Source organism: Asterias rubens, chromosome 20 (genome assembly GCF_902459465.1).
Source record: "Asterias rubens chromosome 20, eAstRub1.3, whole genome shotgun sequence".
Lineage (NCBI taxonomy): Eukaryota > Metazoa > Echinodermata > Asteroidea > Forcipulatida > Asteriidae > Asterias > Asterias rubens.
The window spans coordinates 4311916-4333490 of NC_047081.1; the positions used below are offsets into that span (position 1 = coordinate 4311916).

The window sequence follows — 21575 nt, forward strand, 5'->3', positions numbered from 1 at the left end:
TGTCATTTTTATGTCGCTGTACATTTGTTTTGCTTGGACGATTCAGAGCTTTATTTATTAATAATACCTTATTATAATACATGTGTGTGTTTTAGCCTCCCATACTGCTATATTTTTTGCTTAAATCATTTGTACATTCACTAATACAATGCAACAATTTTAACTTAATGTTTAATTATTAAAATGTGCCATCAGTTGAAGGCTAGAGTTTGTTTTAGTTTAACATTAATTAATTCATCAATGGTATATTATTATCTTCAGATATGATTTTTGGAGCATCACAAAAAGCTGCCATACTTAGTGATGTTGCAGTATCCCTACCTTCATTTGTATGGTCACAGCAGCATACAATGTATACCCGGTAATAAGTTTGATTAAAAAGAGCTTAATTGCCCTGTGTGTTAAGCCATTATGGGCGCATGTGTTTGTGTACAAAAACCTATGCAAAAGCTGGCAAATCTGTACTTCTGCCAGTTATTCATTTCTCTGTGATATAGAATCAATACATTGGAACGAACGTAGTGCATATTTTGCAGGCATTGTGGTGTTTAGGCTTAACCACTGAGACACTGGACAGACTGATCTGTATGTTTCATGTTTTGTTTATTATCACTGATCTGACATCTTGGATTGGAGTTAGAAACTAAGCAACGAGGGCGGTATATAACAACTCTACATGCATAAAACAAACCCTTGTATTCATAATATTATGTATATAAATTTCAACATAAGTTTTAAAAACTGACTTAGCCATGAGCATATTTACATCCAGGAATCCGTAATAATGAATTTTTGTTGGCATTATTTAGTAGCCTGTTGTACGAAAGCAATACAAAATAAGGCAATAATTATGTCTGCAAACTTCAAATGAATTTATGTACGGCTTCATTCCCCGAAATTGTGTACAAACCACTAGTTTACACACACTCCCTATAAATGAAATGTGATCAATAAAATGTCATTGTTTCTTATTGAGTCATGTGGTGTTAGATTTCATCATGTCATTGATGAAAAGAAACATCTGCTTAGCCTCATGAGAGGTTGATATAATACAATTGCAAATAAAAAACATTGAATATATTTTAACTTTTGAATGCATAAAAGTGTCTTTTTTTCCCCTCAGACTGTCTGAAGAGAACTAATTGTTTGTTTGTTTGTTTGTTTGTTCGAATGATCTTCCCATTAATGGAACTCGGCAAACTCCCACAAAGGAATATAAACAGCAAGCTGGCAACAGCCAATCTCTCTCATACAAGCATTGGTTTAACGTCTATTATTATGAACTGCACAAATCAAGAAATTTTGATTCAGTAACTAAACAACAATATTTATTCAATTCATTGTGAAATCAGGGGTTAGCTGGGGGATTCAAACCTACAACCTTGTGATTGCAAGTCATGCAGTCTAATCACTTGACTGTCTCAATGTGATGTTTGATGAATTGTTTGTTGTGTGACCTTTACAGAAATATGATGAGGGTCAAATTTTGTCGGCCAAATAGTGTGCACAAAGTGTGTACAAATGTAGAGATAAATAATGACCCCGGGTAGGCCTATGTACTTGCCAAGGGAAAATCAGCACATCAAAGTTTTAGTTTTGTTTCTATAAAAAAAAAAAAAAAATCACGTATTTGTGTCTGATAAAAAACTTGGGAACCAGTTTACAAAATGTCCCATCAATCACACCACAAAGTTTGATTACAATCCCAACAAAAACCAAACACCACAACTTGCTTCAAAAAAGTGATTAGATATCTACCAAAAGAGGGCGCTATTCAAAAAACACGGCCTTGCGATTGTTGTATTGTGATTTTTCACCCACGGTTCATGCATATAATGTTGTTGGACTGCTGTCTGCTGCATGCACGATCAATCAGTCGAAGCCTACCGGGTAAGGTAAGATTTGACTTTTCCTCGCTATTCAGTGTGTTATTGTTCTTGGGTGAATGGTAGAGACGAAACTGTGGCACTTCCACTCTTGAAAATGTTCTTCTGATTTTTTAAGAAAACAAACAAATTGGCAGGTGGTGAGGGGATTCGACGCATTGCAATTGCATTGTACATGTTAAATTGTTGTGTGTTGTGTGTTGACACTAATGTAGTAGATTTTAGTGCGATGCATAGCATGTAGGGGGTGGGAGGGAAGTCAAAACAAGACAACCATGAATGATCCACTGTAACCACATCTGGTCGCACGATCATGAGAAATTAGGAATTCCAAAAACATGCCAGAGCAATATCCAATGCTTTTTAACTTTTAACAGTTGTCTCCCATGTTTTTTTGATCGGCTTTTGTGTGGTGTAAAACTAAACTAAAACTCAAAAGGCAAAAGAAAATTTCCCTTTTTTTGTACATGATACATGTAGGCCTACAGCAGGGTCAATGATTTTGTGCATTGTATTGTTTTGACCATAGTATTGTATTGTTTTTAAAACACAAATCCTCCAGTCTCAAACATTTTCAATCAAACTTTCCAAGCAATATGTGTCATCAACTGCCATAATTGATGATTTAATGTGCATGCGTGCAAGGCTATGCGTAGCACCTACACGTTTGCACATTTGCGTTGTTAATGCATCAAATATGGTGGTTGGTGACGCATTGCAATTCATCTATAACATCAAATGTTTGTGGTCCTATTGAAAAAAGAAACAGCTCTTGACAATTTTTTTTCTTCTTTTCATTTTTGTAGCTATCTCAGGAAGGATATTGAAAGGGAATGCGAAACAGACCACAGTAATCATGGGAGGCAACATTGTGTCCAAATCCTACAAGACGGCAAAACGATCCGACCTTGAAGTCACCAATGTTGAAGATTACTCCGACCTCCGGAACGAGAAGAGCTCCTTTGACCAAACTCAGAATGCAACTGGCATCATCTCACCAGACACCAGCATTCCCTTGGAGGAGAATAGAGCAGATGATACCATGAGTGACAGTGAAGAGAATGCGCCCTGGCATGGCCTGCCGATGGGAATAAACGAACATGGCAGTTTCACCGTCATCAACATTGACAATAATTCCTATCCAAATCACATTCCGGTTAAACCCACGCAGGAAAAAGACAATAAATGCTGTGTTGGACTCCGTGAACGGTGTAAAATGGGGTGGAGGCCGTGCCTCACCAAATACAATCCCTTGTCTGAGTATCCGTCCAGACGAGCGAGTGTGAAATACGCCTGCATGTGCCCGCCCCACGGAGTTCTTGCTAGGGTGGTTCTTATTATGGTGATTTTACTGCTGTTGTGGGCGATACTTTGGTCCATCACAGGGGCGGAGTCGTTGCCAGGAGGGAACCTTTTTGCCCTTTATATTCTTGTGGTGGTTGCTGCTATCGGCGGGATGATCGTTGAGTTCTTTCATCTACCAGCTTTGTTAGGTAAACAAATAAATGTTTTTACTCCCTCTTCTTGAAAGAGTTTGTTTTACAAAGTTTTCAACAATTACTTGGAATGCATTCAAACAAACCCAGCCATGCAACCTTTTAGCTGATTTCCTTGTTCTTTAGGTCTCTCAGCTGTGTCAGTACAAAATGTTAAACACATTTCAAATTCTTGCTGTGCCTGGAACTTTCCTCTTTTCTGACAAGTTGCAGTGTATGGCTGTAAACCAGACTTTTACAGTCTGTAAATTATTAAAGGCAAGGCGGTTTTATCTCAGTAAAGGGCATCATTTCTGCTGGAAATTCTACTAGGGCACAAAGGCAATAACCTATTTCACTGTCACCGCCGGGGGACTTCCCACCATAGCCTCATGTTTTAAGTTTAAGAAATAATTCTGAATGAAGGCTTTTACCTGATAAAAAAGGTTCATTAGAATGTTACGGTGGACACTATTGGTAATTATTCAAAATAATTATTAGCATAAAACCTTACTTGGTGACGAGTAATGGGGAGCGGTTGATAGTATAAACCATTGTGAGAAACAGCTCCCTCTGAATTGAGGTAGTTTTCGAGAAAGAAGTAATTTTCCACGAATTTGATTTCAAGACCTCAGAATTAGAATTTGAGTTTCCGAAATCAAGCATCTGAAAACTGACACAACTTTGTGTGACAAGGGTGTTTTTCTTTCATTATCATCTCGCAACTTTGATGACCGATTGAGCTCAAATTTTCACAGGTTTGTTATTTTACGCATGTATGTTGAGATACACCAAGTGAGAAGACTGGTCTTTGGCAGTTACCAATAGTGTCGAGTGTCTATAACATGACAGGTGTAAAAAAGGTCACTTTAAAGTTAAACCTGCCCCATAATTTTTGGTTTAATGAAGATTGTAAAAAGGTGAAAAGCAAGATACAGGTAGGGAGTTTTACAGCAGTACAATATGTTTACATTAGGGAAAGGCTCCCATGAGGGAAAGGCTCCCAGAATATCTCATGTGGAACAACCAGTGAAGCGATTCGGATGAGATGTGGTATACACTGCCAGCAAAATGTTGTATAGATGGTATGGTACAACCAATGGGAGACCTTGTGCTTTCATACCAGGCAAATTTTTAACCCTCAGAAAAAAAAGGAATTTTGTTGCTAAATAGTCTGAAAGTCTATCAAAGCTTTAAATGTACAAATAGGTCAGGCCTTGCACATTCCCCATTTTTCCCAGGGTCCAAGTAAAAAGCCTGACATACCATGAAGGTACCTGTAGAGGAGGTTTGCTTATCAGGCTTTGTCCTTGAAAGGGCATGGGCACCAAGGCATTTTTTCTCCTTGGTACCCTATGAGGAAAATGGAAATGTCTACTGTGAGCATTTCAAGGGCACCAAGGCAAGTATCAGCCCTGGCTTGTAATGAACAGGGGGTTTGATATTATTATTTGGTATTGTCAAATTAAAGCCATTGGAAACTTTCTGAACAGAACAAAAATTCCAAGTTCACAGATTTACAAATAACTTACAGGGTTTACAGAAGGTATTGGTGAAAGACTTCCCTTGAAATAGTATTCCATTATATACTATTATTACTTTTTGAGAAAATATTAAAAACAAATATCAATTCTCGATATTGAGAATCACAGATTTATTTAAACACATGTCATGACACGGCGAATCTTGCGGAAACAAGAGTGTAATTTTCCGTTATTTTCTCATGACTCTGATGACCGATTGAGCCTAAATTTTCACAGGTTTGTTATTTTGTATATAAGTTTGATACACGAAGTGTGGGCCTTTGGACAATACTATTTACCGATTGCTTTAAAGTTCTTTTCTCCTTCCCTTATTTTTTATTTAGGTATGCTCATAGTTGGCTTCATGCTCAAGAATGTTTCTCGTATACAAATTGCTGATGACATTGATCCTGGCTGGGCCTCAGCACTACGCAATATTGCCTTAGCTGTTATCTTGATCAAGGCAGGTCTCGGAATAGACGCTGGAGCTCTTCGTAAACTCAGTCTAGTGTGTGCTCGTCTGGCACTGGTGCCATGTATAATGGAAGCAGTGACAGTCGCTGTGGCTGCGCATCTATTGCTGGGTTTTGGCTGGGATTGGGCATTTATGCTTGGGTAAGCATTAGCGCTTTTATCTGGTTGGAACTCATGTTAAAAGTTTACTTGAAAGAAGACTATCATAGGTTTTCTAAGACCCCCTTCCTACTGGACCCCGATTTGATCTCCCAATTTCGAAAGGATGATCAAAGGGCAATCAACAAAAAACAGGTTTTGTGGGAACGCGAGGGCCATCAAGATCTGACCGTGCAATTTTTGTCCTCTTCGGGAGTAGGATTAAAGCGGGATCTGATCGCCCTTGTGGATTAATGGGCGATCAAAAGTCGTGTGGGAACGCAAAGGGCGATCAGACCCCGCAATTTGCAAGCAAACCAGTGTTCTTTTGAACCCACTTCTGTTCCCAAAAAGGGGGATCAATGCGCGATCATACTCAAGTGGGAACGCGACTGCGACTTCACGCCTGCAACTAATCTTGTTGCGGGATCCAGATCTCGCAATCGTGGATCCAGTGGGAACGCGGTCTAACGTGTCTGTACAACTTTTAAGTTTAAAAACTATGACGATGAAAGTACCCAGCCCTTAATCTTGATTCCTTCCATAAACAAAGTCCAAAATGGACATACGAACTGTTGGCTCAAATTTCCGTGGTATATAATCTCTGATCCCATATAAAGCATGATTAGTTTACTGTAGGCAACAGATTCAAACAAAATATTCTTGGCTTTCATCGATTGGTGGATGGTTAAGGTTACGGAAAATAAATGTTTTTTGTTATAAAACTTAATTTAATTAAAACTTTTTTGTCTCTCTTCCAGGTTTGTCATAGCGGCTGTTTCTCCAGCCGTCGTTGTGCCATCTGTCCTGGAGTTACAAGAGAAAGGATATGGGATCAGTAAGGGTATCCCAACATTGATTGTAGCCTCGGCAAGCTGTGAGAATGTGTTTGCAATAGCAGCGTTTGGAATTCCACTTGGTATTGCGTTCTCTGGTGGTAAGTTGACATTGAGATATGGGAGTGTATGTTTGCTTGGTTGGCTCTGTGGTGACAATGGATGGACAATTATTGAATGACTATAGAAACAAGTATTTGGTTTGCAGTAACACCATGTGTGTATCTACTTGCTAGGTAGAGTTTGTTCTTTAAAGAACTGGCTTTCTATATTCTACTACCGCAGAGTAGATTTATCGGAGTGTGCGGGAGACATCTCAGTTCTGAAAAGAACTATCCGGCCGTCGATTTCACAAAGAGTTAGGACTCGTCTTATCTTGAGTTAGGAAGAGTAACTCGTCCTAACTTGGGATTAATCTTAAGGTCTGCATGCTACAGTGCAGGGTTGGGACTCGTCCTAAGTTTAATCTTAAGTTAGGACGAGTTTTGTGAAATCAACGGCTGCTTTTTAACTACTACCTGGGCGGAAGGTATAGAAAAATGGCTGGGACTACTTTAGCCTATAGGATCGTTATTAACTGCGCTACCGCGGAGTGAGGTCTCTCATTGGTCTCAACGTTTCGACGAGCTTGCTCTAGTCATGGTCAGGAGATTGTAGAAACAGTTACTATGTCTCATGGTAAGCTTTTACGTTGTTGGAAAAGAGATGGTGTACACCCAAACACAATTCTGAATGAATGTGTATGTCACAATGGTACCTGGGTTTGCTCATCTGCTATACAAACCAGAACCGTTTCACACAGCAACTGTCTCTATAGTCTGAGGAATTCAAATTTAGGCGGTACATTGTGATTAAGCAAGTCATTGTACCAAACCTAACAAATCAAATTTAAGTCTCAAATGGCTTCTTAAAACTACACAATACATGTATTGTATTTGCAAATTTGTGAGTGTTTGTGACTAGATGTTACTACTATTGGTTTTACCTGTAGGTTATATAGACATTGACAATGAAGGACAAGACAACAGCACAAATATACCCATGGATAGCAGCAATGATGGTAAGATCTTTTTAAAGACAGTAGACACTATTGGTAATTGTCAAAGACCAGTCTTCTCACTTAATGTATCTCAACATATATGCACAAAATAACAAACCTGTGAAAATTTGAGCTCAATCGGTCATCGAAGTTGCGAGATAATAATGAAAGAAAAAACACCCTTGTCACATGAAGTTGTGTGCTTTCTTATGCTTGATTTCGAGACCTCAAATTCTAAACTTGAGAACTCGAAATCAAACCATCTAAACGCACACAACTTCGTGTGACAAGGGTTATTTTTCTTTCATTATTATCTCGCAAGTTCGATGACCGATTGAGCTCAAATTTTCACAGGTTTGTTATTTTATGCATATGTTGAGATACACCAACTGTGAAGGCTAGTCTTTGACAATTACCAATAGTGGCCAGTGTCTTTAAGATACAGCAACTGTGAAGGCTAGTCTTTGACAATTGCCAATAGTGTCCACTGCCTTTAAAGAAACTCTAACATAGGGCTAGATATCTCAGTCAGTTGGTAGAGCACTGGTGCAGTATCCGGTGGTCATTGGTTCAGTCCTCGCTTTAGTCATACTATTTTTGTCCGACATCTATTATTCTCAGAAATGTGAGCATACCAAGATTGATGTACAATAGCAAGAGTTGGCCCCTCCTAAGAAATATGCTAATTATTCATGCATGCTTACAGACACCATTGGTTGGCAAACGCCATCCACAAATGCATGCGATCAGGCCTGATGCTCAGGGGCAACGGCACCAAGGCATTTTCTCCTTGCTAAAGGGCACTTCAATGAAGTTGTAAATTTCTATTGTAACAAATCAAGGGGCATGAAGGCAATGAACTGGGGCACTGGAGGAAATTATGATGCAGTGTCTTGCTCAAGGACACAAGCGCCTTTACTGGGACCTGAACCCACACTTTCACAACACTACAACTTGAGCTTGGTGCACTTGACTGCTTTCCCGAAATACTACCACTAATGGAGTTCTGTATTGGAATTTCAAAAAGCTTCAAACCATGAACCTTACTGTATGTATTATGGGCTTTTGTTTTCATGGATTAGTTAATTGCAAACTTTTAGGTAATAATTCCAAAGGTACGTAGGATGTTAATATGAACTTCAGTGACACAAACTCTTGCAACTTTAATTTGTTCTCAGATACGGGTATGTTGGTGTTTAACATCTTCCGTGCACCCATAGAGCTACTGCTGGGTGTGGTCTTTGGGTGTGTTGGGGGCGTGTTCCTCTGGTATTTTCCAGACAAAGACCAGGTATTTACTAACTTGTATTGAGTGGTGTGTATAGGGCTCTACATCCATGAGAAGTGTGTAAACTCAATTAGACATTCTCCATAAAGTCATACTTGCTGGAAGTGACAACTTTATAGGTGTATTTATATATGTAGGCATATGAACCAAGAATAGCTAAAACTTGAAAATGCTAGGTGTTTCTTCACCCTAAGGCGAGAAATACACATTGTTCAAAGTGTGTTAAAGATACATGTGTAGTTAATTGTTTCAACTGTGTTTGTTAAAGCTCAATTTGTATTTACAGTTATTTTTCATTTCTCAGTACATCATTTCACACAAGAGCTTTTGTAAGACCAAAAAGAAGACCACATAAATATTCCTAAAACCTTATTTAAATAAACTTTATCTAATCTTGCAAGAACTCATACGCCCTTTTTGAAACCTTGGCTTCAGGCTCCGTCCTCTTGTCTGAAGCCCAGAGCGCGTATTCAATCTAGCCTGAGTTGAATCTAAAGCGAAGCCATGGTTTCGAAAAGGGCCATAGTTTTGTTCAGCACTATTTACTTGTTTGCTTTCAATTTGTCTTTCATGATTAAGTATCACGTTTGCACAATTTCACTATACTTTTAATGACAGAAATCCTTGATGTGGAAGCGTACTTTACTGGTCTGTGGTGGAGGTTTGTTATTATTGTTCGGTGGTGCCAAGGCGGACTTCACAGGGGCTGGTGCTCTAGGCTGCCTCATTCTAGCTTTTGTAGCTGCCCAGGGCTGGGGTAGAGGAAAGGTAAACCTAACTGTATTTAAAGAGAGGGATACATTCGATAATCACTCTTAAAAGTTTTGGCAATAAACATTTACTTGGCTATAGAAGTGCAGCAGCTTTATGCAGTATAATTGCTCAAATGTTAACATTTTTATGAAGGTTTTTTTTTTTTAATGTTGTACTTTTTACACTAAATTATTGCCTTTTAATGTGAGATTGTTGATATGTTAAGATGTATTTGACCCTTTCAGCTACTGGTCGTTTTGTTTGTATATATACCAATTATAAAGCATTTTGAGTGTCATATCACTATGGAGTTTTGGAAAAGGTTTACATATTTATTCAAACAACATTTTACCTGAGAAGGGGCTCCTGTTTGTCAAATTTGTGCAGCATTTAAGGGTACAAATGTGAGCCATCAAACTTTAAATTTGGATTCTACACCCACTGATTATCAGTTGCAGAGATGAGACCAAAGGTTGACTCGAGTCCAGTTAGCTTTAAATCTGGCTTGAAAAATTACTAAAGTTGGTAACCATTTTTCACCTGATCAATAAGCAAATTAGGTCTCCGATTTTAACAGAGTTGTGTCTAATGTTTTTTTTTTTACCACTGATACCAGTGATCATATAATGTTAAAACAATCTACCACAAAGTTGCAACCAAACACTCTTCTTACTTCACAACAGAAACTCATCTTTAAGGTCAGATAAAAATGTCCTCAAAAAACCAACTCTTACATCTGTCAAACTATTCTGAAATATGAAAGACTTTACATCCCATCTTAATTGTTTCTTCTGTCAGGAACCTGTTAAAAAGGTTGTTGGATTAATCTGGAAGTTGTTTGAACCAATCCTATTTGGTCTCATAGGAGCGGCAGTATCAGTTGAATATCTGGATGACACTGTGGGTAAGTAACAAGCTGTCCATTTCACCAAACTTATCCTAACCTGGGATTAATCTTAGGACTTAAAGACAGGTTCAGTTCCGTATCAAAATTCGTAGGCCGCATTTAACCAAAGTTAGCGAGTTACTCGTCCTAACTCGAGTTAGGATTAATCCTGGCGTTTCGTGAAATCGGCTGAAGGTTTCTCAAAGAAATATCTGAGCCGCAAAAGGAAACTATTCTACATGTATTAGATTGTGTCAGTAATGGTGGCTATGGCTAGGGCTTCTGCACAATCTGTTTTCAGAGTGATCATTAAAACATCTTTTGTTACATTTACAAATATTACCATACCCATGTTACAATTGTCATCAAATGATATCCATAAAATCTTTTACTCCTTGTATCACATAACCTTTCATACGGGTTTGTGGGGTTCATGGTATGTCATGGCCAAGCCAATAAGAGCACCAAACTCAAGCTCTGGTGTTTGTGGTCAGCAGAGTGTGGGTGCCAGTCCTAGTTGTGACAGTTGAACCAGTAGCCATTATTGCTGTATCCTTGGGATGGGACGTTAAGTTGTTGGTCCAGTGTGTTGTGTAATGCACGAAAAGGAGCCCAGTGCACTTAATGTAAAGAGAAGGGGTTCACTCTGGTGTTCCTGGTTCGAACATGGGTCACGGTGGCTTATGCAGAAAGTTGGGTGTTGTGCACACAACCTATGATTTTACCATTGGCATTGGGTATTCAGGTTGGCTAGTGGTTTCTTCCCTGCCTTTCAACTGTGTGGACCCTGGTTCGAATCCCAAAGGCGGATTTCAGTCCAAATCAGTTTGGGTTTTCCTTCAACATCTAAACCTGAGATGTCCTCAGCATCTTCTTCCCACTGGTATCTTCAGGCCTGTGGTTTACAGTGCGAGGTACTTTAGAGGATTCCTTGATTTCTTTATCAGATTAAAAACAAAATACTAATAACAAGCAGTTGCTATTTAGGGTTTACATTAAGTGCAGACAAAAACTGACAACGGTGGCCTTGATTTCATGAAGATACATCTCCTGATCTCCTGAACTGATTACTTATTCAATTATTTTCTCAGGTCTTGGCATAGCTATAATGGCAATAGGCCTTGCTGTACGGACTGCAGTCACAATGCTGGTCGTCTGTAAAGCAGGACTCAATCTCAAGGAAAAGGTGTTTGCTGCCCTCTCTTGGTTCCCAAAGGCCACTGTGCAGGTAAATCACAAGTAATTAGGTGTTCGGCTTTTAGCCGAAAACCTATTGTTATTGTTAAGTTTTTGTTTTGTTTTTGTTTTTTTCTCCGTCTTCTTCTTCTGCCTGAACGTTCTCCGCCAATTTTGAGAAAAACTGAAACTTGTATGAACTTGAAACTTCTCATGAACATCAACCTCGGTGAGTAGACGGCACCGCAACTTTTTTGGAATGGTGACGTCATTGATGACGTCATTACGTTAAATAAACGTGAAATAAACCTTAAATAATTAGAAAAATCATATCTTCAAAACCAAAAGAGCTACGTTCAAGATTCTTTTTTTACATAAAACCTCTTATAAAGATCTACAAATGCGGTGCACAACGTGACCCCATTTGACCTTTACTTCCGGTCGAAACCGGAAGTTAAAGTAACAAATCATGTTATTTTGGGCTCTAGAGCCTAAGTGAATAAAAATATGAAAAAATGTCCAATGCATAAAATTTTTTTAAACTCAAGAGCATTCTAAAAATATAATGTGTGACGTCATAGCTACGTCACAACGAAAATGGTACACGAGGTCGAAAAAAAAATTATTTTGCTATCTCAAAAAATACAGCATGTACGGACTTGAAACTTACCACGTACTTAGACCAAAGCGTGTATATGACAAAGAACAAAATTTGGAATGATGACGTCATCGATGACGTCATTATATTAAATTGAAGTTTTTTATTAAAATACTCATATCTCCAGAATCAGATATGCTACATACGTGATCTTTACACCATATGAAAGGTCATGAAGTATTAAACAAATCTTACACAGGGTGTGACCCCATTTGACCTTTACTTCCGGTCGAAACCGGAAGTAGTAGTTTGTTTTATAAAAAATCGTATCTGAATAATATTATTTTGTGTATTAATATAATAACTTAATTTTAAGGCCCTTCGACGATTCTACAAATGTTTACAATGTGTGACCTCATTTGACCTTCATTTCCGGTCGAACCCGGAAGTATAAGTTTGTACATACAAAATTGTGTATCTTATTAATGAAACGTGGTACATTAATAATCATTACATCAATTTTGAGCTCTCTGGCAATTCTATATGTTTTGCACAAAGTGTGACCCCATTTGACCTTTAAATCCTGTCAAACCGGAAGCTGAAGTTTAATATGACAAACCTTCATTTCTCCGTCTTCTTCTGCCTGAACGTTCTCCGCCAATTTTGAGAAAAACTGAAACTTGTATGAACTTGAAACTTCTCATGAACATCAACCTCGGTGAGTAGACGGCACCGCAACTTTTTTGGAATGGTGACGTCATTACGTTAAATAAACGTTAAATAAACCTTAAATAATTTGAAAAATCATATCTTCAAAACCAAAAGAGCTACGTTCAAGATTCTTTTTGTACATGAAACCTCTTATAAAGATCTACAAATGCGGTGCACAACGTGATAAAACGCTTAGAAAAAAGGTTATTTAATAGCTATTCACTTTGTTTTCACAATAACACACAACATAGCTCACTATCTCCCCAGTCAACTAAACTTAAAAAGTGATGGCTCGTTAATTCAGGCCAGAAATCCGAACACCTCGAATTTGTTATCAAACAAATTCTTATGTCTAGTTGTATCTATACATGTTACAAAGTTTACTGGTAACTATTCACAAACATCAGAGGGCATTTCTAGCCTTGAGTTTCATCTTTGAAGTGACAAGGCAATGTTCTTGCAAGGGTCACTTTTCGTAAATCCAACCTGTCAAAGCCAATGTTGTTGTTGACCATAACGTAGTAAGGTATAAAGCTAAATTGTATTCAAACTTTGAATCCCTTGTTGCCGAGCATAAGGGCCCCTCCCAAATCCTTCTTGCACCATAGAGGAATCTACCTTACTTGTAAAGGCAAGCATCCCAGCCTTGCTTTCTCCTGTAGATGACCAGCGCATTGAAACATTGAGTTGTCATACCACTGTTCTTTCCAGAAACCTACATACAACTCAAGGGAGATTCATAATGGTTCTCACACAACCCTTAGATATTGTTAGGTCTGGGAGAGACATCTAAATATTTACTGTCATATTTCACCATGTGAAAGAAAGTTTATTTGGACAGTTTTTTGTTTGTAACTTATATGTTTACAGGCTGCCATTGGCCCTCTGGCATGGGAGGTGGCAATAAACAAGAACGCTGGATATGTAGCAGAGCAGAATGGGATCAAGGTAATTTTATCAAATTTGTATCATTATTGCTTCAGGGATAAACAATAGTTGTCAGGTTGGCGTAGTTGGTATCTTTCGTTGCCTTCCACCTCTGGAACACTGGTTCAAATCCCACCGGGGGCACTATGTGGATTGGGGTTTCAGTCCCTACTTGACGGTGTGGCTTTTCCCTGGAAATAAGTCTCTCGGGTTTTCCTCCCCTGTCTAAAACTAAACCAATATTTCTTCATCATGGCTCTAATTAGAAAATTGAGAATTATTTATCCAGATCCAGAATTAAAAATTAAACATGCTGTAATTATAAAAAGTTCCATTAATTTCTTCTCCAGCAACAAGGAAACCAAAAAGCTCCTTGAAATCCGTAACTCCAGAGTTACTTGTATACTTAAAATACCATCATTTCAACATGCCTCCTAAGATCTGGACCCAAATTTCAGCATTTTGTGTCATCATCCACTCTAACCCCTTGAAAAAGAACCCAGTGCACCTAGGTTAAGAGAACGAGATTGCCCCAGAGTTTCTGGCATGTTGGCTACAGCTTGCACCAGAAGCTTTTTAACTCTTACAAGGTGCTATTCAAAGGGTCTCATAATTCAACATAGCTCTGTATACCTGTTACAAAAGGGTTTGTTATTCAGGCCTGGAATTTCATCTTTAAAAGGACAAGGCCATTTTCATTTTGCAAAGGGCACTTCCATTGGAAAATCTAAAAGTCTATGGGAAACATTTGAAGGGGCATCAAGGCCAGGACCAGGGGCAATGAAGGCCACTGGATCAATGGCCTGAGTGTAACTCCAGGCCTGGTAGTTTGTATCTTATTCTGAATGTTATTTCCATTCCTTCCTTATGTAGATCCTCACCCTAGCAGTCCTCTCCATCATTCTCACTGCACCCATCGGTGCAATCATGATTGCTCTTGGAGGGCCGAGGCTCCTTCAGAAATCCCAAGAAGGCAACACAGACAAACTTCCCATACCTGAAGTGACTGTAGTTTCTCCTGAGGGTGTAGAGGAGGAGGAGGAGGAAAGGATTCAGGAAGAGGTACCAAAGGAGGCTAAAGGACAGGGAGAATCATCATCAATGCTGTAGAGGTAGGAGGGTTAGGACTTATATTGATGTATAGACGATGTGACCTATGTTTACATTCAAACCGCCCTCTGTTGACAAAACACTATATACGTCGTGTTTCGCCAGGCAAAGAGTTGCGTAGTCATAGTAAGATTGTATACACTTTCTAGCTGGCTGCCAAAACACAAAGGTTTTGCCCGGCGGTATGCGCGCAAATCATGTTATGGTTTTTCGTGTGATTCTTTGACAGGTGTAAGCGACAGTTGATGGTGTTGGGCAAATTATGAAAGAGTGTATCTTGGCAAAGGCCTCCGACAACTTAGAAAGACATACTCCTCTATGGATGTAACGAGGGAAGAGCTATAACCTCGTCCTCCTTGTAGCTAGATAACAATGGTGGTTTGGACCAAGGAGGGTACTCTGGAGGCACCACAACCTCCAAGATTACCCTTTTCATACTGAAGGAAACTATTAAAGGAGGCTTGAGGAGGAACCTGAACTAATCCTTAATCATGTTGTAGCTGGATATGAGTTTTTAGAGAGATGTATAAGTATCCCATTTTTAGTGCTGTGGCGGTTCAAAAAGAAGCCACAATACACTGAAATGTCTCACTACAATAATACACACTTTTTCAGAAGCTGCCATTAAACATGTGTGCAAGTACGGTCAGGTTTCACAAGTGATTGAATTGATTGATGTTATCACTGTCGCCCACACAGATGATAAAGAACAGTTTGTTGTAAACATTGTCTGGGGTGGTTGACTTCAAGACGGAGAGTCATCAAGGAAAGGGGAAGGTTATCTTGGAGGAGGCAGGGACCTGGTTGATGTGGATGTGTTTGGGTGGTTAAACCTTCTCACCCATGCAGAGGAAGAGGATGATAGCCACAAATATGATTTGAATAATTGCAGGCCTGGAGTTTCATCTTTGAGAGGGCAACGCCATTTTCATTTGCAAAGGGCACTTTGTTTGGACAATCTTAATGTCAATGGGTAACTTTTGAAGCGGCACTGACACTGAGATTAAGGGTAACAGGCTATTGCCTCCTTGTAATTGCAGGCCTGGAGTTGAGAAATTTAAGGATAGGTGGAGATCAAAGATCAGAAATAGAGGTGGTTGGCTCAGAATGAAAGGTTGAAAACAGCAATAAGTGAATCTGATGTTCCTGCTAATTAGAAACGTAGGGAGTTAATAAAAGCAATAATTTTGGTAAAAATTTGAAATATATTGCAATTAGTGAGAAGTGTATATTTCTTTCGGGTTTTTTCTGTTCCTAAATTAGATGTCTTTTTTAAGCGTTTTGGTTTTATGTGTTGTGTAATTTACATATGAACCATGCATCAAATTTAAGTGTTGTTAAAAAATATTTTGTAATTTATATTCATCATGTCGAACATTATGCACAACTTGCCAGTGTACTAATTGTGTAACTTAAAAATAGTTTGTATACAACAATTGCATGGCAATTTACAGGGTATGCCAAATGATGTTCGGTAATTATTTTTTGTAAAACGTTTGTCGTAGTTCAGGTGTGCTTGTGAATTTGCCAATCTAAATGTAGATGTTGTAGCTTTATTTTTATATAGAAATACTTGATTTTAAAGTCACCTGGAAGTGGTATTTTTTCAAAATAAAGCTTTTGTTACTAGTATATGTGTTTTGATGAGTGGAATGTGACAAAACAGTTAACTAAGGTTTTAAAAAATCAGTTCTTATGTTATTTACAAATTTAAGAGTAGACCCCGACCCGAGAGGGCGCTGTTCGTGATGTCAATCGAGGCAAACTTTGCCTGTAATGCGTAGAATAAACACAATTGCAAAGTACATGTACGGACCAAGTCGTGAGTTTGTACGTTTCAAAAAAAAAAATTTTTGTTTTTTTCCGGCAATGCCGACCAGGTGTATTGCTGCTGAATGCAGAAAAACACTTTTTGAAACGTACCAACTCACGACTTGGACGTACATGTACTTTGCACGTGTGTTTACTATACGCATTGCAGGCAAAGTCTGCCTCGATTGACGTCACAAAAGGGGTAGGCGGAGTCAGCCCCCCAAACAACTTTATATATTTTTTAACCATATAAATCGTGACAAACAATTACTAAAAAAAAATGTTTTATTGTTCGTAAGCTCTTATGTTTGAAAGAAAAAAAATTATATTTCCAGGTGACTTTAAAGGCAGTGGACACTTTTGGTAATTACTCAAAATAATTGTTACCATAAAATCTTACTTGGTAACAAGCAATGGAGAGCTGTTGATAGTACAAAACATTATGAGAAACGGCTCCCTCTGAAGTGACATAGTTTTTGAGAAGAAGTAATTCTCCACGAGTTTGATTTCGAGACCTCAAAATAAGATTTTGAGGCCGAAAGCGCACAACTACGAGGACAAGGGTGTTTTTTCTTCCATTACTATCGTGCAACTTTGGCGACCAATTGAGTTATTTTGTGCACATGTTGAGATACGCCAAGTGAGAAGACTGGTCTTTGACAATTACCAATAGTTTTAGTGTCCAGTGTCTTTAATTACAAAATGTTTTGGGGGACCTTTTTGTAGAGAATCAATTGCCAATCTGTAAATTTCTGTTATTAATTGTAGAATGTTCTGTACATACTTGGAACTTTTTTAATTCCTAGGCTAGGTTTTTTTGGTTGCATTTTTCACTTTGTTTTGTATATCAAATGTTCTTCCATGATGACTGAAGTCATGTTACCTCCAAGTTTCTGTCCACGTTTTACAAGATGTTCGTTTGATTAATTTAAGTGGGAATGGTGTTTGTTGATCATATGGCGTGTTGTGGCCAATGATTCAGGCACACTGAACTCAAGCTCAGGTGTTTCTGATCAGCAGAGTGTGGGTTTGAGTCCCGGTCTTGACACTTATCCTAAAGCAAGACACTTACCTTTATTAGTCTTTTGGATGGGACATATAGCCAGCTAGGTTCCATGCGTTGGATGTTGCATTGTATTACACTTATTGCTAAGAGAAGATGTTTGCGCCAGTAATTATGACAGTGGTTGCTGAGTGCGCTGCAGCGCCTGTGAAACTGTTAGAAGGTGCTACATTTTTTCAAATTTCAAAAACCTGTCTTGAAAATGTTTCTTTGTTTAATTGCCTCGAACTTCGAGAGGCAACTTTTACATGCAACTATTAGGTGCAACTAACTGCAGCGCATGCTACAGGACCACTTTGGTAGCACATGAGTAATTTTGCAAACAATGTCTTACAGTCTCCCAGAAAAAGATGTGAACATTCAAATGTGAATGGATTCTCTTCTTGCCTGGAACTGTTGCCTCTACGTTGCCTTGTGATAAGTCCCTAAGACTCTCGTATTACTTACTCAGTTTCTCATATCATGAAGTTAGAGTTTAAAACCCTCTAGCTTTTGTTAACAATGTATTCCTACGAATTTGATGAGTTTATAGTGAAAATATTTCTCAGCTGAAATGATAAATGTTTTTAAAAATGGCCCTACATTTTCAAGGTGGAGGCACAATCAACTCATAACAATTAATTAAAGTATGTTGTTCAGTGGAGGGTGTTATGCTGTTGTTGGTGGAGAAATGACCTTAAAAATTGTATTTGAACAACAAGTAGGAATTGTGAAATAATTTGCTGGTACTGTGATGGCTATGGTCCGCCATATGAACACTGGTCCGTTGTGTTATTACACTCGCATATACAATGTATAGACTGGTTCCACTAAGCAGAATGTTTACGTAATTATTTGCGATATGTCCCTGCAAGTGAAGGACAGCCCTGAACTCTTTACAGCAAGTTTTGGTTATCATAAAAAGGAACAAAATATCAGGTTTATACAGTACATTGCACATTTTAGGCATACAATTTGACTCACAAAATGGTGAGCTGGTTAGAGAGTAGCTGCGTGTGACATTGGTGCAAGGGGTCAATACTAGAAAACTCAGTTGGACAGGTAGTGCATTCTGCTCTACCAGCAAGGCTCCTAGTGGGAAATACTCATGCCTACAATCATTATGGACTGTAAGGGGGTAATCCTGTTTCAGTAGAAGGCAAAGATCAGACCTGTAAGTGGCCATCTCGCCTTGTGGTGTAAATGCAATTTCTCACCAAAAAAGGGAAGAAAAGGGAGTAAGTAGTGATGTTGGCTTTCCCAATCAATTCAAAAGACTTTTCATTAATAATGTTATTTTAAAATATGTAACCCGCTCTGTGAAAATGAGTCAGATGTAGGCAATTTCAGGATTTGAGTTATATGCATGGCTGCGAAGAACACGTCTCGGCTTTGGGGTGTATTGCGTTGCTGATTTACTCCCGTTTGAAATTAGCCACTACACCATTTTTTTATGAAAAACAAATTACAAGTAAAATGATATTTTAAACTACCATTGTGTGCAAAAGGATACAAATTAGACATAAGTATGATCACAACATTGTTTGTTCATAGCTTTATTGCCTAAAATAAGTGTTCTAAAGGTTAACCATGCAACTAAAGATCTTATTCCACCTGTAACTGTCCATAACTTAATATTATTGCATTGGACGACATGCGACTCATTTTCACAGAGTGGGTCACATATTGTTGTTCAATATTCATTTATTCATTCATTTAGGTTTATTATTTGATGAATCAAAATTACATTATGTACTGTTGTTAAACCAAACTTCAATTTAAATTAATTGTAGGTTATGCCTATGAGTGTTATTTATTTCATTATTGTGAAATTTTAAAATAAGTTGTACTTTCATCTCAAATTCTTAGCCATAAACACTGAAATCTGACATAAAGCTAATTGTTGTTTGTTTGTTGTTTGTTTAACTTTGAAAAGTATTATTTAAAGCAGGATTTTGGTTTCTTTGCTCTAAAGTCTTTTTGTCTGCTAAACAGAAAAAGGAGTGAAATAAACTATTTGTACACACAAATAGAAACGGTGGTCAAGACAATGGTCATCAAATGAAATTGGCTGAATGGCGGTGCCCTCCAAATATCCCGTTGTGTCATTTATTTTCACTTTAAGCCATGACCACATTGGTATTTCACTCAAACTGCCTCCAGCGATTATAAGAAGCCTATAGAAAATTGTCTGAGTTTTTCTCTAAAGATTATTGTATGGAGAAAAGTTGTATTAAAATTGAGACTGCCTATATCGGCCTGACCCTTCTCTTTTGGAATACACCCAGCACATGCCTGAAAAATAAATTTTTAATATCTAGATGCATCTTTTTCAATCCTTTCACCCAAACAGATGATATTGTGAAAGCGATTTTGCCCCTACCCTGCACACTAACAAAATAGGTCTGGTTACCTCGATGAGTAAACTGAAAGTCAATGCCAAAAGGTGCATAAGAGTAGCTGGTGCAGACTCAATTCACTGTTGGGAGATTGCTACGACCACCAATGATCGCACATGTTTTAAACTTTTGTATTCATGTACTTCAAGATGGTAAACTCATTAGTCAAAGCCCATTGTTATTGTGGTGCAACCACACAGTGCCGTTTCCAATCATTCGCTAAGGCTCCTGTTTGATGTTGAAACACCATTCGAAAAACACACTGCTCCAAAATTGATGAAGGCGCCAAAGCTGGATTAAGAAACCAAGCTTGGATCTGGAAAAGGCCCTCTTATACAAGTTAGGCCCCTTTCATGACAAAACAGCCCAACTCAAAAACTTTTGTTTTTTTTGTAAGATTATTTTTTTCCCATTTCTAACGCATGTATGGATGTGAACAACATGTCCATTCTCAGCCTCTTTCTACACTTTGTTCCATTTTTTATGGCGAAACAGCTTCTCTCTGCACTTGCTTTTCACAAAATGTCATTTTGAATTGTGCCATGAAAATATGATTTGAAAAATCATTTCGAAATATCATGTGTTACCATCATGGAAGGTCGTGTAGTTCTTCCATTGGATTCATTCTAGAGCAAGGCCTATCAATGCAATCAGAACTGGCCCCATTCACTCTGAGTCTAGACACCATGCTAAAATCCTATGCTGCAGCATCCAATAATTGGTTGTCTTTTGCAAAGATAAAAGAAAAGACTGCAATAATGAAATAATCATATAATGCAGTTCAAATAAAACTCTGTGTACTGTCATATTATCATCATGTTATCGTCAAATCACACAAGATAGACCTTTATTAGCTGTCATTTTTATTTGGGATTAGCTAGTTCAAACATTCTTTTTATAGTAGGAGGCAACAAAGACCTGATAAATGTTTCGCAACCATTCTACCCCCCCCCCCCCCAAACTGTCATGATGAAATAATTTTGCATACAATATAATTCATGGTTCTGTTCAGTTGTTGTGTAATTTACTGACCTGATCTGATGGGCATGCACCACATTGAGAGAGACCAGGAAACAATGTTAATTGGAAATCCTTTCAAATAGTTTACATTTATGTCATTATTAGAACCACCCCCCCCCCCCCCCACTTACAACATGTCATATTATAGTATTCTAAGGGAATTCCATATAATGAGGTTGCAAGACAGCAAGACATCCAGTTTGAGTTTTAATAATAATTTTAAAGGAAGTTTTAAAGATGGTTACCATCCTAAAAGCATATGGACGACATTGCTAATTGCATTTTTTGTGACCAAATAGTTGCATGGATTTGCGAAGCTGTGAAAGTTTAAGCTCAATCAGTGCAGTCAACCTACAAACACGTTGCTGACCTGGTAAATCAAAGACTTCCATTGTTCTCCCATTGTTAATTTTTAGAGATATCATCAATAGATGCTTCAAAGTCATTTGTTTTAAAGAACTTAGTCCCAGGACAAATTTGAC

General features: G+C 38.2%; 1 protein-coding gene across 3 annotated transcripts; it reads left to right on the forward strand.

The window, feature by feature from the left end:
* Window positions 1-1836: 1836 nt before the first annotated feature.
* LOC117304069 (sodium/hydrogen exchanger 9B2-like) lies at window positions 1837-16307 on the forward strand. Of its 3 annotated transcripts, none has more exons than XM_033788560.1 (12): window positions 1837-1895; window positions 2693-3379; window positions 5229-5499; window positions 6258-6433; window positions 7324-7392; window positions 8550-8662; window positions 9278-9427; window positions 10211-10316; window positions 11390-11526; window positions 13654-13731; window positions 14584-14822; window positions 15050-16307. In XM_033788560.1, the coding sequence occupies exons 2-11, from the start codon at window positions 2743-2745 to the stop codon at window positions 14818-14820; spliced, it is 1974 nt and encodes a 657-aa protein (XP_033644451.1). In that variant the 5' UTR covers window positions 1837-1895; window positions 2693-2742; the 3' UTR covers window positions 14821-14822; window positions 15050-16307. The 3 variants fall into 3 exon arrangements, with proteins under 3 accessions (XP_033644451.1, XP_033644454.1, XP_033644452.1); XM_033788563.1 differs by having other exon boundaries at window positions 15520-16307; XM_033788561.1 differs by having other exon boundaries at window positions 1863-1890.
* Window positions 16308-21575: the final 5268 nt, after the last annotated feature.